Genomic DNA, 18766 nt, shown 5'->3' on the forward strand with positions numbered 1-18766 from the left:
GACGATGCAGGTCCCGCAGTACACAAATTCAATGTACCACAATTTAAGAGGTTGTGCATTAACGCTGGTTGCTGTGGAATGCATGGAATGAATCGATAGCTGCTTAGATCACATTAGAAAATGAAGGTAAGTCTGAATAAGATAATTAGTCGTGATTGTAAATGGACTTTGTATAGGTCACGTTTAGGCCTATTTATATTTTTTAATTAAATATCCTACTGTACAAATAATATTCACCCACCCGGCCATTGCTGATATTAAAAAAAGTGACCGGGATTATTGCAACACTTAAAATGTTCATTTATACTCGTCCACACATGGTTTTGTATTTTCCAATTAAAATGTCTGACATGCTAATGAAACGTAACTCTAATATATGCCATCTTTAATTTGGACATTAAGGCTACGTTTGGAGTTTTGGTTAGGCTATTGGCCATCTTTAAGTGTAAGCTTACTAAATCGATTTTGTGTTTGGTCATTTCATTTTGGTAATTTCTCCACTAGCTAATAAGGATAATAGAAAATGTCATAAAGCATAATTGTGATTTGCATTTGGTATATTAGCCTATTAGAAATAGTACTACGTCTGGTTTGCACCTGCTTTTCCGAGGCGGGGAATCTTCACCGCAAAATAGAGACGCCCTGTCAGTGGCGGTTTTAGTAGGCTACATAACGTCGAATACATAATTAGGCGCAGTTAACGCTTCCCCTCCCATCTCTTTATGTGATCCTCCCATGAATGCATATGCATTACACGGAAGGCGCTATTAGCCATTTTCAGTTTCAGCGCCAGGCAGGTTGCGTTTCCACCTCGATGCGGCCTGTTAGTACATAACCTCGCCATGCTTTTATGCGCAGTTTGCGAAACAAATACGCCTGAAGTGGGCGCAAAAGCGTTAGTACATCGGGCCCTGAGGCCTGCAGCGTAAATGCCTCTGGGTTAATGCGAATTAGCTCAAGGATATAGGGAATTTTAGAAATATTAATAATCATAACTCATGGTCATAATTCATAAATCGCATATGCATTTACTTTATCAATTATAAGAAATGCCTCGTTCTGTAACTGGTCTCGTCATCCGTTATTCGTCCAGCGAATAAATGTAAGACTATCACCGTTAAGAAGAAGTATTCCTGTTTACAAAACTCCAAGAAAGTTTATCTTCTGGCCACGAAGATAAAACCTCTTTGGGTTTATAAATTAAAACTACTCAAGGTAGTCTGATAGCCTAATATAGAGCCTGTAGCTTTATAGATCTTTTGTTTCATTGACTTTATAAAAAGTGGGTTTTCAAACACAGAGACAGTTAAAAGTATAAATGGGTTTATTAATAAAATGGCACACGCTAGAGATTATAAGCTACAAATATAAACGTACGTAAAATGCAAACAATAAAACAAACAAACAAACAAACATTTAAACAAACATGACGTGATCGGAATGAATGACATGAAAGAAAGAAAGAAAGAAAGAAATATAGAGAAGGGAAAAGCTAGTAATTATTACATACAGGAACCTAAGTTCACGAGACACCTGGAATCACTTTTAGGCAGATATAAATATACTTGCAAGTTTGGTCTCTGTTCGAGTGATGCTGAGGCAGGAAGCAAGCGTTCTCTTGCCGGTGTCCTATTTCTGCTGCGTCTTCCGGTGTCGCGGGAAGCTTGAACGGCTCACTGAATGTAACGTTTACCGGAAAGTAAGATTCATCTCCCGTTACGGAAGAGGCGAGTATATGACTTAGTTGCAAAGAACGGCAGCTTCTACATGACGCGAGGGCATGCGTCCCCGAGGCCAAAGCAAGGCCTGTCCCGCTGGTTCCGCTGGGAGGAGGAGAGCTGCGCGTGGAGGTCAGAGCGCTCGATGAGAGGAGAGCGATCGAAGAGAGAAGAGAGAGAGGAAACTGAAGGTTTGGACTTTTATCAGTGTCCCAAGCAACGTCCCCTTCTTCGGGGAGGACGAATCAGATGTCGAGATTTTTCCTAGCGGGAAGATCCCTTTGTTTGTCTGAAACAGTCTCCTGGCTCGGGTTACAGTGTCGATTGACTTAAACCTTTCGGTTCCAGAAATATGAAGTGTGTAAACTAGGGGTGTCGCAATATACCGGTATTGACGATAATCGTGATATTCAAAGCATGAAATATCGACATCGTGTTAATTTAGAGCAATACAATATACCGGTATTGGCGATATTGGCGTTTTCTAGACGCAGCGCTCGTCCGCGCCCGCGCAGCTAGAGTGAAACACTCTGTCCACACCCGAAAAAAGTAAGCTGAGCTCGCCAGTATTAACAACAGAGTTCTTCGGCTTCAAAGAAAACAGCACCTTAGAGGTGGTCGCACACCGGACGAGAAGCGCAGCGCCACGTCTTTAAAATTCGAACACATTCTGTATGAGTGTACACACACCGGACGAGAAGCACAGCGCGGTTCTATTCGGCGTCTGTCCGCGGTGCCCAGCAACGGCTCAGGACCTTGTTCAAAATCCTGCCGCAACACAGAGCGCAGAAAAAAGTGTTCAGATCACACTCACAGACTCAGCAACTATTGTATTTAATTGTACAGTATAATCATAACATAGTACAGACATTATCTCAATTCCATAATGTCCTTAAACATAATGATATTGCTGGCCATAAACTGAGAAAGTGCGTGTCCGGTGTGCAATACCTGGAGTTGTCATAGACGCGACGCGGATATTATTTTACTAGTCATCATGGAATGGGAAACGTGACATTAACTGTTAACAGGGGGTTTCTGTGTTCATATATTTAATACAGGGTGATTATTAAAATTAAGAACCCCCGTTTTCTTAACTCATCTTATTTTTGTATTTGTATTTGCACTTGATTTTTTTATTCAAATCTGCTATCTGCATGACTTTATTGGCGCCAGTGCAACAACAGGTTTAAGAGCTTTTCAGTTCTTCAGGAAACCTTCAGACAGTGTTTGGCTTCAGTTTGAAGCCAGATAAACTTCACATGCTTGTCTTCCTTCACAAAAATTTGCCATAGATGATCTGTTTCAAGGTCCAGAGTGTGTGTGTGTGTGTGTGTGTAATTCTGGAATGCCTGCTCTCCTGGGTCGTAAAGTTTTATGGTCTGAGGTAGGGTTACAACAAGACACGACTGAGGAATTCCCTTCAATGAACCTTTAGAATTCAAAACTACACTCTAGCAAACCAAACCTCTATCACACGTGCATATAGGAATGTACACACATTATGAAAAGAAAAGAAAAGATATTTCTCTTATTCTCAGTTATACACAAAAGGGTGTTTGTGTGTGTGTGCGGAATGTCATGAGGCTGTAACGTTGGGGGATACGAGTCACATGGGTGCTGGTAAATTGGTCCTCGTGGGGCAATTATTAACCAGCAAGGACAAAGACGATGTGTTTTGCCATCACATGATCCACTTAATGCGAAAAGCAGATGCCATTGTTGTTACAGGCCTGTAGCTTATAAACTAGGTCATAGGGTAGTGTCAAGTGTGGACATCACACACACAAGCCTGTTGATCTTGTTATTGTAAAGAGGAGGGGCTTTCTCTTCTCAATTCAAGGCCACTCGATGACTGACAGGATGATTGTGCAGTGTGCAGGATTTTCAGAAAGGGCACAGAGAGGCCATCAATGGCTAAACTTATTCTTAAAATCAGAATGAGGCGCAGATAGACAAACTTATAGCTTACAACTCTATTATATTCTATGACTATCTCTTTTATACTAACAGGATGGGTTACCAACAGGACAGGAGACACAAATGTGACCAAGATAAGTTTACTACAGATCATCTTGAATCTGTTGAAAAGCAATGGATTCAAGGTCATCAAGATGAGGTAACGGTCTTCTGTTAGACCTGGGATTGGCTAAGATGTTCAGTTCCAAATAGATAAATACTGAGAGAAGTCAGAGTAAAGAGCAGTTCCTGGGCCAGAGGCCCCGAGAAGTCCTGACGTGGGAATCTTCAGGAATATTTTGAATTTGTACCTGACTGTTCCTGACCAGCTGTGATTGTCCTGTGTTGAGATGAGACAAATACTTTTTCACCGTGGCCTGCATTTTTGAACAAGACCTTTTCCAGGAAAATATCCATCCTCTACATGTTCTAGTTCTAGAGTTAATACTGTAGTTCTTTCGTGTGGCCTTGAGTTACTAGTGTATTTCATAGTTCCAAGTGTAATAAATTCAAATAAAATCCAGGTTTCCTAATTTTTTTTCCTGCAGACAGGTCGAGAACCCGATGAGGACGACAAGCATGCAGATGAGCTTCCCTGAGATGGTTGAATTTGTTAATTATGCAAACCGAATGTTGCTGCAGCTGTCTGGGTGGCTGGTCTCAGATGACCTTGGATGTGAAGATGCTGGATGTGGACATATATACTGCCAAATATACTGCCAAATTCTCTGAAACTTCTTTGGAGACAGCTTATGGTAGAGAAATTAACATTCAATTCACGGGCAACAGCTCTGGTGGACATTCCTACAGTCAGCATGCCAATTGCACCCTCCCTCAAAACTTGCGACATCTGTGGCATTGTGCTGTTTGACAAAACTGCACATTTTAGAGTGGCCTTTTATTGTGGCCAGCATAAGGCACACCCGTGCAATAATCATGCTGTATAATCCACATCTTGGCATGCCACACCTGTGAGGTGGATGGATTATCTTGGCAAAGGAGAAGTGCTCACTAACAGATTCAGACAGATTTGTGAACAATATTTGACAGACATAGGCCTTTTATGTACAGAAAGTCTAACATTTTTTAGTTCAGCTCATGAAAAATGAGGGCAAAAACAAAAGTTTTGCGTAAAAAAATGTGTTCAGTGTATGTTAATTGTCATTATGAGAAATCCACTGCATTACAGCTAAAAATTACTGTTATGGTACCCATCAATGTCTATATTTAAGCTATGCTACAGCTGATTCTAAAGATGTGTGGCTGGGTAGCAGCAATTATTTTTCAAATTGAAAATAATAATAGAATAATTGGTTTTACATGGTTACAATGTGAGATAATATTAATATAAAATACAGAATTTGGACAACTATTAATTTTTTCCAAAGTTGCAAGCCCATTGTACATTCTTTTGCACCTATAGGATACACACATCCCTTTCTACGTCAGTGTGCCGTTGACTGGAAAACAGTCTGTACCTTGCTGCATCATATCCTCTTCCTGACCAGCTGACTCCCTAGCAGGGATACTGTCTTCAACTTCAGCTACCTTCTCCTTCTCCAGATTTCGGGAGTGTACTTAAGAAACAGAAACAATTTTACAAACACTTTAGACAATAATTATGAACATTTAGAAATCACTAATATGAAATAATTCTAAATTAAATTATTAACCATAAATGTACAGTAATTACCACCAAATACATGTTTCGATTTTGAACATTCACTCACACTTCAGGATTGACCCAAAGAGCTCCTTCAGCTTTCCCACAAGCTCCTCATGAAGATTCAGCCCAATGCTGCTGATGACAACTCCCCAAAAGTAATATGGGGTAGTATCCAACAGCTTCAAGGCGATCCAGCTAAAATGTGATCACACCAAGATATGTGTAAATTACATTGCAAGTACACTAGTAAACTAGTAACAAACTAGTAATTGTATTATTTATTTCTTCGTTGAATATGAAAAGCTGCAATATGATCTCCATAATGGACATATGGCTCTGCAACCCGATTTCACCCCTTGCTAACACGGGATTACACTGTACATTTATGTGTTATTCATACACCAAATTACATTTTTGTGTGCTATAGAAATGACATAGTTTTATATTGGGAACGGTTAGGCATTTAAGGTTAGGCAAGAACTTACAGAGGTTAGGGTTAAGATTAGGTGAAAGTTTACATAATGTATAATAGTGTACTGTAAGTACAGGGGTCTGCGTGGCTAAGTCGCTGCATTGCCGGACAGTCTGCGTCACGATGGTCGTAAGTTCGAGTCTAACATGTACTGTCTGACTTTCCTTGGGCCGCCTGCACGAACCAGTGCAGAATTGGCATTGCGCTGCCCAGGGTTTTGTTTACTTAAATCAGATTCTCTATCCTGTCATGTCGCTCTCCAGCGACTCCTTTATTGAAGTATATTCGGTTAACGTTAACCATAGGTCTCAAACCAGTTCCACGGAGGGCCTAGTGTATGCTGGTTTTACTCTTTTACCTTGTACAAAACTGATTGAGTAGGTCAGTAATTGGTTAGGATCTCCCATCATCTGGCAGTCTAGGTCTTAATTGGTCACTAATTGAAGGTAAAGACTAAAAACCAGCATACACTAGGCCCTCCGTGGAACCGGTTTGAGATCTCTGACGTAAACATTCTGTGCATGATCCGAATAAAGGTGAACAGTGAGAAAAAGTTGTTGGTTCAAGCGACATATGGTTGGATGAACCATGTGCGTGCCCCTTGTCATCCCACAGACCTATACAAGTAGTAGCGAAGCGGCAGACAAGGCAGGATTTGGAACATGGAATTGAGAAGAGAGGAAATTCTATACAAAAATAAATGAATAAAAAGTTATGATTTTATTTTATATCAAACACAAAAAAGTTAGGCGTACCTATTACACGCCACCTTGGCACACTTAATTTTAATTTGCTGTCTCTATAGAAAAATAAACACAACATTATGTTAGATGTACACCTTGGGGTGAGATCAGGCTATGATACAGCTAGCCTATACAATGTAAACCCCAAGAGTTCATTATTTTGTTGAAACTGAATGCACCTAATAAAGTCGCGTACAGTGATTTAAATATACATATCACAGGTTTAGAGTAGCTAAATGTTTAATAAAAATTAACAGTAATACTGATATTTCACAACATGTGAGTTCACCTACTAAAAGTATTTGGGTAAAAAATAAATGTGGGTACAGTGAAAAAATGGACGGTTGCGGTTGCAGATTTACATAAAAATATAATGTTTGATTAACATAACTATATTGTGTTTAACAGTTATTGTATTTCGGTGTTTAACACAATATAGTTATGTAAATCAAACATAATATTTTTATGTCAATCTCACAACCCAGCTTTCCTTTTTTTTCAGTGTAAGTATACTTACATACAATGCAGATTAAAAATGTTCAGAATAATCTTAATTCAAAAAGTCAAACTTTACAGTAAATTGCATTCTTATTAGTATGCACCACTTACCACTTTGAAGCTTGACTCTAGCACATGGGTTTGGTTACAGTTCTTCTTTATGTGTTTGACATATTCAGACTTCTGAGCTGCAAACTTGGTTCTGGCCTCAATCAGTCTTTTCTTGTAAGGCTGCTGTGCTTTGCAGTGAGGGCATTTTTTGCATGCAACATATATTAAATGCTGGCAAGCAACACACTGACGTTGGTTCTTCTTACGTCCCGGCATACCTGGATAAATACACATAGCTTTTAATAAAAACAAATGAAAAAATGCCCCGACCTTCCGGACCCCAATATCAGTAAAGCAGGGTGTCGAAATGTAGAACTATTGTACTTACTTCTTAATGTGTTCGGTTGATCGATTGTTTTCGCGATCGTCTGCAGTGACCTGATTTAACAGTCGCCCATAATGCACTCTGGTCCAGACGGGTGATGTCACAATAATCGATTCCCGCCAAGGCCTCCCGCTAAAATCCTCGAATCAGTATTTATGCGCGTAGGCGTAGTTTAAGTAGCCTGGGTTCCCATTGAATGTATATCTGGAGTTTTCCTATATGCGGCTGCTGCCTTGCGCGCACGATGTCTGACGTTAGCCAGGCTATTCTAAGCATAGTTCTGAAATTGTCATCTTTAACGTCCGACTTGAGTGCGTTCACAGTAACTGAATCCAAGTCGTCTAAATCAGAATTTTTTATTCTAATGTGAACTGAATAAACAGAATTGCTGTATCCTAACGAAATCATATAAGTATGTTGCACACATTTAAAATAGATCCATTGGTTGTGTGTGTTATGCATGTTAAACTTTGTCATTTTTGCAGCAATTGCAAATTTGGACAAGTTATCAGTCGTCTTGTAAAATAAATCTGAAATACAGAATGAGACTTACAGTTTATTAGTGCCCCTGTGACAACAAGCTTGGACACCCTGTGGCCAGCCTAAACAATAATGTATATTGTAACTGGCCCCCCTAACAGTACAACTGGCCCCAGCTTGGCCCCCCCAGTTGAAATGTTCTAGAACTGCCACTGGGGCGTTGGACTAAATGAGATGTTGGAGGGGACACATTTCATATTTGTAAGTGTTCTTACAATTATACTATGCCAGGGTTCTCAGTGCAAATTGTAGTTAGGGTCCCTGTGAATTCCATCACAGTTGTTAAGTGTGAATATATGTAATCATCCCATATATGTTCTGACTTAAGTCTTCCATGTTGAATGAGCTGTGAAAAGAATCAGACCTCTTAGTGACATATGCTTCAAAGGAATCATGTTATTGCTCTTCGACCATCTCGTACCTTGTTATCAACAAGATAACGCTTAAAGCGTGAATTGAACATTAGAATTTGATTATGCTGAAAAATTGGGTAACCCATTTTGTGTGTGTGTGTGTGTGTGTTATTGCAGCTTATAGAAATCAAAGATATGGTATCTCAAAAAAATTTGAATACAGATTTTCTAATACAGAAATGTCAACCTGAGAAGCATTTGCAGAGACTTTTTATCTCTCAATCTGGTTCAGTACAACCACAATCATGTGCTGACTTCAGATGCACCTGTATATATATTTTCAACCACTATGTGTGGACACTCTGCATATGTATTCACATTGGTTGTGTTCTGTTTTGAATTTATATAATCCTCAACCTAACAGCCAACAAAGTCTTCTAGAAGTTGAGGAATGAGGAAAAACTCTACTCTGGACCATGTTCCTCTACCAGTGAGATATTTAGCATCTTGAAATACAATGGTATGCATAAAACTCCACCAACCTGCTACAGAATACATCTGTTCTCTCCAACACAGAAGTTGATGCATTTCATTCAGTCTGAGTGACCAGTACTGAAGATACACATTCATTTGTGTCTGAACATTTAACATTTAGGTTATAACCCCCCCATCCCCCCGTAAATTACGCCTATGGTTCACACGTGTGTTCACATGTGATTCACATGATTTCACATGTTGAAATATAGCAATACATGGTGTCACAATAAATTACATGTGGTTTTTAGACACTTCACATGCATCCACATGTGATCACATGCGTTCACATGTGAAATTCATGTGTTTTTTTGTAAGGGTGTTGTCTTCTTTAAATAAAACACCAAAAACTACAGCAACAACAAAAACTAATGAGGATTTAACAGGCTGAAGACACACCACAGAGTAATCTGTTGTCAGGCCAGGATGTTACTCCAGCAGTTTCGTTGACAGTTCGCAATTTAAATGATTCTAATTATATAAACAATTATAAAATATACCTATTCGCTTATCACATGTAAATGTAGGATATACATTTTATTTTTTATATGTTTTGTACAATGTACATATGTTTTTTATTTGTTTTTTTTATATGTTTTTTATATGTTTTGTACAATACTGGAAGAATGGAAATCTAGCTAATATATTCAATGAAACGGGAAATAAGTTTGTAATGGTGCCATTTGAACCCTAATTTTCCGGAAGTGGGGTTTACACGGGCCATATCTATCTATCTATCTATGGCCTATAGTAATTATGAAGGTACACCACTGCGAGTTTAATCCGAGAGGTAAAACAGTTGAACGATATTGAATAAACAACATTTAAAAATAAGCAAACGTAAAATATTGCGTATTTCTGGAGCAGGGTCAAGAACCCTGAGAGTAGACTTGACATGGCAAGAAGGAAAAGACTACAGAAACAGATTCCTCTTGATAGGCCTAACGTTTCTACACTCACTGGAGACGTGGACGATTATGTTGATAGTCGGCTAATTGATATAATTAGTTCCGAATTAAGAAACAAAGTACATGAAATTATAAAAATGATAACTGTTGCCATTTATTTGCATACTAGACTATACAATTCAATGAGTACAATTTCATTTAGCTGCAATTTATTAATCAATACATTTATTCCAGAAGGATCCATGTAAGGCCAAATGTAAGAGCAAGAACATTGACTCAGTGCGGTGGAGAAAGAGGGACCAGTTGGGACGAATGACTATTGAGAATCGAACTCCCTCAAGAGGTAGTATGTGTTATGTCAATTATAAGGGGCATTCCTCTAAATTGTCATGAAATTTTAGACAATCTCTAAAGTTTTCATATGATTTTCCAGTCACATCTGAATGTTGAATGAGGTCGACACGACCTCAATATGAAGATTCATCAGAAGACATTGCTGATACAACAGATGGTGAGAATGTACTATTATTAATTTTTATAACTAACAACATGCACAACTGTTGTACATTTTAGCACTGCATGTATTCTTGCTGATTGTATTATGTACCTATTGTATGTATTCCTACACACGCACTTCACCTCGATGGTTTGAGGAGACACTTCAATTGATTGGTAAGAGACAATGTCAGATACAATATATGTACATAACTAATTTTGTATTTTACAGGATATGAAAATTATATGGCTGACGCCATTTAGTACAGGGCTGGAAAAAACTGTGAAATACTTTAACTCCATTTATCCCTCTCCTCTAAAGACAAAAATTTTCAAGAACACAAGGAGAGCTTAGACAGCCCAGACATTTATCCATCAGAAACTTCCAACATACGGACCTGGGGTTTGCGGCATGAACTATGTGACGAAAAGTGGCAAAAATCAAGACCACATCTTTTACAAGCCATGTTAACAAGCGGAAGGACACCTCAACAAGCTTGCCAACAGTGTCATGTGGAAGAGGCTGTTATTCGATGCAGAGACTGCCTCCCCAAAGAACTGTATTGCAGTAACTGTGATGTGTCAGTGCATCACCAGTATGTTCTACACAACAGGGAGTCATTTGTGGGAGGCTTTTACAAAGCCATGTCACCGAAATGCATCGTTACAAAAGACAGCACTGGTGAACATGTAGTTAGTGAGCAAGGTATGTGACCGCTATATGGATTGGATTACATATCAAGTGTAAACTGTTACAATTAATATTGATGTCTGTTTTTCCAGATTGTCTCCTACCGATCGCTTTGCCCAACAAGATTTGCTGTTGTGGTGCTGAGGATGTTTCGGTGAATGCTGGTCGTGCCATTATCTTCATAAATATTAATGGTGCTTACCTTTGTTTAACCCTCTGAGGTCGGCAAACGCGCCGGCGCGTTTTGCTGGATTTTTTTCACATAGCAGCAACATAAACTTAAAAATAAAATAAATACATGATTATAAACTATAGAGGGTCTTCTTTTTTTTGTGTACACTCACATTAACATCAAAACCTTGTTTTTATTTTTAAATAAATAAAATAAACAGGGTGCGCTTTCAGCTCACTCTGTCTCCGCAAAAATCTTTCTGAAACAAGTCTGGAAAATGAACTGAAACTCAGCTAATACTTATCACACAACCATGAAACATGCGTCTAAAGAAAGCTTTAAATTTCTACTTTTAAATAAAACAATTCACATTCAAAACAAATATTCTCCTGCAATGTAATCTGTATGAAACTAAAGAGAAGTACAGTTTCTCCCGTCTCATCTAATTAACTGTAATGAGTTCACACCCACTCGCAGAGCGCGCTATTCATAAGATAATGAGCTGAGGTGATCTATGCAAAATAAGGTAAACGCCCCCTGAAATGCCTTCAAACCAGCAAGTTTCATTCATTCACTTTCCTGCGTCGTTGGAAGATGACACGATTTACTGGTGAGGAAGCCCTTCAGCTAGTCCTGGATAGTGATGAAGAGTTCACTTTTTCCTTTAGAAGAAGAGCGGGATTCTGATGACGAACGTTTGTATTTTGAAGAGCGACTTGATCCAGCCGTGGATAATATTTCGGAGGAGTAAGTCTTTTTAAATTTACTTGCATAAGTTGACAAGCTATTTTATATAAACGTAGGCTACATATTTTACTGGTTGGACCATTTCCATACTTGTCATTCAGAGTAATTTATATTTAAATGGTCTAGGCTATGCTGTATAAAGTAGGAGAGAGGCTTCATGCAGTCTGTTTTCTTTCGTTTTTAATAGTTTTGTTTAAAATAACACATTTCGAGCTTTCTATATATTTCTCTGGTATTTTAGGCAAAGCTTATGAGTTTAGGTTCATTTACGAGGCGAGCTCCAGTTCACATGCCGACACGGAGCTCTATTGCCTGCTATTTTTAAATCTTATGTATTAAATACAGGCAATTGGTTGATGAAACAACGATTAAAATTAAGATACAATTAATACAAAACAAAATTCACTTTAAAGAAAGGCTTTATACAAAAAATAAACTTAATGAAATGGTCAAAATCTTGTCTGCCCACTCCATTTGTCTCGCGATTGCACATGATCTTACTCATGCTTTTCACTTTTCATATAATCAACATAAACGAAATAAAATGAAATAATGATTTTGCTGTATAAAGTAGGAGAGAGGCTTCATGCATAAACTTATTTGCACAAACGCGTTTCGGCGCGTGCCTTCAGAAGACTTTATACAGCATAGCATTTATTTTGACTAGTGTTTATGCTGCCTCATTATCATCAACGAAGAGCGCTTGCAAATATCTATTGCAAATGTGTGCTGAAATGTGTAAATATGCCCAGCTGATGAATTGCAAATGTGTTAATGTTTCTAATGTTTGCGTTGTGCTATCTCCGTAATGGCCCATTGACACGCAATATATGCCTACAGCACGTGTCTACAATTATTCGCATCAGTTATTCATAAAGACTAATGGTAATATAGTTTGAAATATTTATGTTATAATAGTTTTCAACTTTAAAAAAAAAAGGAATGTAGCTGCATCACCTTCATCTGCAAGCAGCAACACAGTCGAACATCAGAAAGAGTAAGTACATATTTACATGTTCGTTCAATTTTGTTTATATACTTATTACAATATGAGCCTGTATGACTGTATTTATTTTTGGAGGTTGATTGATAATGTTACATATTTTTTCTTTGTGTTATCTTATCAGCATGCTAATGCCCATCAGTTGTGCATTAGTACTCTAAAATATGATAATAATAGTTTTCAACTTTTTTTTAAAGGAATGATGTAGCTTCTGCAACTCGCACTAAGAGGACATGCAGCAACATAGACAGAAATCAGAAAGAGTAAGTACATATTTACCCACTATTTTACAGATGTTAGACCTGATGGTGTTTTATCAACATGCTGACTGTCCATCAGTGATGCATGTGCTGGCATAGTACTTTGTTCAACCTTTATTAATATTAATATTATTATTTTTATAGGAATGTGGTAGCATCACCCTTAGCCTCACCTGCAACTCGCACTGGGAGGGCACGCGACAGGTGTCGTTCAGTTTTGAGAACAACTCAAAAGTAAGTACACTTATTCCCTTCCTTTCAGATATTAGTATAATTCTGTTTACATATTCTGGTTTTACATAGTCTATACAAACATTATGTGTCTGTATGGCTTTGCATCTGGCCAATGTTACTTTTAATGATTGAAAAGCAGTTGTTATTTTGTGTAATTAACATGCTCACAGTTGTTTGTTTGTTTTACAGCTATAAAGATGATGGTGATCATCAGACACCTGTTGCAAAGAGGGCCAAGACAAACATTCAGACAAGCAACAAGCAGTCTACTCTGTCATGGAAAACAGAGACTGACATTGATATGGTTCCACAGGCTCTGAGATTCCTGCCTGCACGGAAACCTGGCCCACAGCTGAGTCCTGCTGACGCATACACTGAGTCTCTTCAAAAAAAAAATTCTGAGAATGCAGTGTCAACTCTGTGCCACAACACCAATGCTCAAGCTGCTGGTGCAATTGCAAAAGGCCGCAAATATAAATGGACTGATGTCAGCATCAGTGAGATGTACCGCTACATTGGGCTGCTTTTTTACATGGCTATGGTGAAGATCAGCTCCATCAGCGACTACTGGCGGCAAGACAGCCTTTTCTCTTTGCCTTTTCCTGCCACAATCATGTCCCGGGACAGATACCGCACCATTTCATGGAATGTGCACATGAGTCACCCGGATGCAGATAAGGAGAATGACAGAAAGAGGGGCACACCTGAACATGACCGGCTTTTCAGGGTCAAACCTCTCATGGACACTATCCGTCATGCTTGTAAAGCCATCTATCATCCTAAAAGAAACTTAGCTGTGGATGAGAGAATGGTGGCATGCAAAGCACACACAGGTATGACGCAGTACATGAAAGCCAAACCAACCAGATGGGGTTTCAAGTTGTTTGTTCTTGCAGACTCATCAAATGGATACACTTTGGACTTTTCTGTGTACACAGCAAAGAACAACTTTCCTTCAGGCCATGGACTGTCACATGATGCTGTAACATCTCTTTTGGACTGTAAAGTTTTAGGCTCTGGGTACCATGTGTACATGGACAATTTCTACACAAGCCCAAAGCTCCTCAAAGACCTGTTTGAAATGAAGTTTGGTGCATGTGGGACTTACAGGGACAACAGGAAGGATTGCCCACGTGATGCAACTAATTCACTCTACAAAAAATCTGCCAGAGGATCCAACAGGTGGATTCGGGATGGCCCTCTTGTATTTGTGAAGTGGATGGACACACGAGAGGTGTCTGTCTGTTCCACCATTCAATCTGCCTATACTGGTGAGACTGTGCAGAGGAGGGTGAAAACACAAGATACATGGAGGACAAAGACATTTCCATGTCCTGCACCTGTGACTGCCTACAACAAACACATGGGGGGTGTGGACCTGTCCGATCAGCTCTTACAGTACTACACTGCACAACACAAAACAATGAAGTGGTACAGAAAGATCTTTCTACACTTCTTGGACATTGCTGCCACCAATGCTTTCCTTATCCACAAAGAGCTATGTGGTAACATGACCCATAAACAGTTCATGGAACAGCTTATTGCAGAGCTCTGTGGTGTGTCACAGAAAGTAGCACCAAAACAAACCAGTAGTGACCATGTGCCGGTTCCAGGAGCTGAGCTGGGCTCAGATGCAAAGAACATTTGCACAGTTGGTCGCAAGATCTGTGTGCTTTGCAAAGGACAGCTTGGTAAAAGGCAGGACACACCTTGGAAATGCCAGGCATGTAATGTTCACTTGTGTCTTCAGCTGAACAGGAACTGTTTTCAAAAATGGCACCAAGACATGTAACTATATTCTATCTGCCTTTATTTTAGTTTATTTTGCTCATTTTGCATTATTTTGCTTTATTTTGCTTAGAGCCCGCATCAACGGGGCATAAGCATTTACTGTGAAATACCTGCAAATTTAGAACATTTAGTTTCTCCACATAGAGGAATTACAATAAAACAGATTGAAAAACAAAACCTTTTGGTTTTGGTTTTTCACTTGATGGCCCATTAGCCAGTGGGGGAGTGTCTGTCACACCCCTGGTCTGAATCTCATTAATATTGATAGGCCATTACCCCTCCCATGCATAAACCTCTTATGACAAAAAAAACTGTTTTACAAAGTGTAAATCAATGTATTGTTTTATGAGAACGATTAGGCAGGATGATTTTCACATCATTTTGAAGCCAGAACTCGAAGCGACAACATTCATTAGTCAAGTCTTATTCACACATATTTAGTATGTGTTTTGTGGTCTTCTTTCAGCAACCTTCATTTTTATTTTTACAAATAACCACGCATAAACATTATTCTCTTAAAAATACAAAGATTTACAAGCACGTTGATCAGATATTATGGTAGCCCTGTTTGTGCTATATAGAGTGAATTTACACCTTTGCCATTAATATGTTTATAAATAACTGAAAAAAGCACAAATTTCAGAGCATGTCCGAACACCTCCAGGGCCCAGAAAACCCCTCAGACCCCAGAGGGTTAAAAACTCCCTGGGGGACTGGATTTGCGACTGTGGGGTACCCAATATTTTCACAGCCTCCATGAGTGATCTGCCCACAATTTATGGGCAGTTAGTGACCCACTTCATATACCACAGGTAAATAAATATATAACATTTACTTTAACTTTCAGCTGTCTCAAAAATGTCTCTTAAAAATATCCTAATAAGGTGTACTATGTTGGGTCTCTGCCATTGTAAAGAAATGTCCATATTTAGAGTGGACATGTTGTTCCATGCATACATATGTCAAGTCATTAAATCCATCCATCCAGGGGCGTAGTTTGTGGGGGGGGTTGAGGGAGAGATAACCATCTGTAAGTGCCTTGACAACAGCGATTTTTAAGTCTTATTATTACTTTTTTTCTGTTCAGAGTGGCAAGTATTATCCAGCAGTTCACTTCTGGGCTGAACTCCTGTGGCCGGTTGTGGGAGGTAGTGCTTAATAATTGGAAAGCTTTCCTCCCCTTGTTTACCAACACAAGAGGTGCCCTAACAAGAAATGAAGTCAGAGACCTCTTCGACATTGTCTGGAGTTCACCAGGGAGCAACAGGCGAGACCTTGAGGAGGAGACTATCTTCCTGTGGGAATGCTGGCTAATGTCGATTCAAGGTAAGTGTTTCTTTAACTGCACACTGTTTTGTTATGCAATTAGATTTAGCTTTTTGTCTTTTACAGAAGAAGATGTGGGCATATCCTTTGAGGATGTCCTAGTGTTTGTAACTGCAGCAGATTCTGTCCCTCCACTGGGGTTTCAGCAAAAGTGCAAAGTGGAGTTTTATGACCAAGAGGAGCCAACCAGAAGAATTCCTTATGCTTCAACCTGTGCCCTGACTCTCTACCTACCAAGAGGTGTGTCAGAAGAAGAGGATTTCAAGGAATTAATGTTCCTTGCAATAAAAGGATCTCTCGGATTTGGGAAGGTATAAGCGTCACCTTCTTAAAGGATTAGTTCACTTTAAAAAAAAAAATGTTTGCTGATAACTTACTCACCCCAGTGTCATCCAAGATATCCATGTATGAATAGATATCTATTCTGTGTAGAAAAGGCCTGGAATGTTTTCCTCAAAAACCTTAAATTTCTTTTCGACTGAAGAAAGAAATACATGGATACCTTGGATGTCATCGGGGTGAGTAAATTATCAGCAAACATTTTTAGATTTAGAGAAACATGTATAAATTTTGTAAAATATTTTATTCTGATGTTATTGTATTACAATACAGAACAAATCAATGTTTATGTTCATTCAATAAAAACTTGACTAATGTTTTGCAAACATCTGAATCTTTACTTTTTTTATAACAGTTCTGGTAAACATTTTGGGGCAAGATCTAAATGTATTTGATAGTCAAAGAATAAGTACATCACAACACTTGGTGTGGGAACTGGACAATTTTCTTTCAGAAGACTTTTACATTGAGGCACATGACTATTAAAGTCATAGCCGCAAGCAGCAATTATTTGGGTCCATAGAAATGTAAAACGGTGACCAAATTTCACACACAAAAAAAAAGGTTGTGGATGTTTTGGTGTGGACACAGTGTTTTTGGTGTCATTAAATAAAATAGAAGATGAAAGCAATAATGTATAATGGACCATACTCTGATCAAACTTAAAAGGTTAGCTCTATGTTTTGTCCATTTAATGAAAGTCAACCATAACATTCAGTCATAATTTCTATATTGGGATGAACTCGTCCTTTTCTTACGATTGATTTAAAGATGTCAAAAAAGACAAAACATTGCAAATTATGTCTAATCCAAGTTCTGCTTGTGCCCCACCAAGTGGATTAAATTGTGCAGCAAGTTGCTCCAAGGTTGCGTTATTCACAGAGTAGTGATTCTGTGGTACTGCTACTCTGTCTGGCCAGTCAACATTTGGTGCCCCCTGCACTGATGTCGTTTCTTCTTGTTCAGATGGTCCTTGAACAACAATTTCATCTGCTGGCCCAGCTGTTCTGCCAAAGATTTCTTGCATCGCTGTGGTTCTTTGTCCTTGTTGTCCCAGGCAGCCTCGGACAAAAATCTGTATTGGGGTCTGATGTCTTTCAGTTCTCAGCGCATGGTTGTTCCATTGTTGAATGAATGCAGTCAAGTCCCTGTTAATCCGTGGTAAGTAGACATAGTGAAGAGCCCAGAGATGCATTTCATTGTCTATGTCCACTATACCTTCACTCTCAAGGAAGTGGAAGAGGTTATAATAAACATTAGTCAATCCCCGCCACATGTCCCCGCCACATGCCTCTCAATACGCTGGTTATGAGTGCTCCTGCCTCTGATAGCACTGCCTCTGTCTGAGCCCCTGAAAATGTTCATCATCACACAGACATCATCATTATTTTCACCTCCATGATCTGTTCTGACCCTGGAAAGCACTCCATATCTGGCCACAGCATTCAAAAAGCAATCCATTACAGTGCTGCTGCGGTTGTTGTTTGAGGCACGGAGAAAGACTATGAGGCGACTGTAGCCATCTATACCTCCATGAATGACAATTCTCCATCTAAAACATAGAGAAACACTGTTATAATACAAGACGTTAAGAACAAAAAGAATATACATTACAGTACATCTTCCAAATATTTTCATAATGGGAAGTTTGTGAATACTTTTTTATAATTTATACACTTTATTAAATGTAACGTATAATACAAAAAACCATAGCCCTGTAACGTGTATATCTACCTTATCAATTTGTGGTGCCAAAGGGAGTTTGGTCCAGCTACACTGGGGTTGATTCGCACTAAACTCCTTCTCACTCTGTCTCTTTGCACCCGTACTCCACCTGCTCTTAACTGTGCCCTGACAGCCTCAGACCCAAGCTGGTCATTC

General features: G+C 39.0%; 1 protein-coding gene across 1 annotated transcript; it reads left to right on the forward strand.

Moving 5' to 3' along the window:
- Nucleotides 1–1767: 1767 nt before the first annotated feature.
- On the forward strand, nucleotides 1768–16863 carry LOC311295668 (piggyBac transposable element-derived protein 4-like; the record flags this gene model as incomplete). The annotated part of the gene is made up of 4 exons (XM_084417133.1): nucleotides 1768–1909; nucleotides 3732–3837; nucleotides 13619–15120; nucleotides 16613–16863. The coding sequence occupies 4 exons, from the start codon at nucleotides 1768–1770 to the stop codon at nucleotides 16861–16863; spliced, it is 2001 nt and encodes a 666-aa protein (XP_084273259.1).
- Between the last annotated feature and the right edge of the window lie 1903 nt (nucleotides 16864–18766).

Source organism: Rutilus rutilus, assembly GCF_951802725.1.
Source record: "Rutilus rutilus genome assembly, chromosome: 8".
NCBI classification, from domain to species: Eukaryota; Metazoa; Chordata; class Actinopteri; order Cypriniformes; family Leuciscidae; genus Rutilus; species Rutilus rutilus.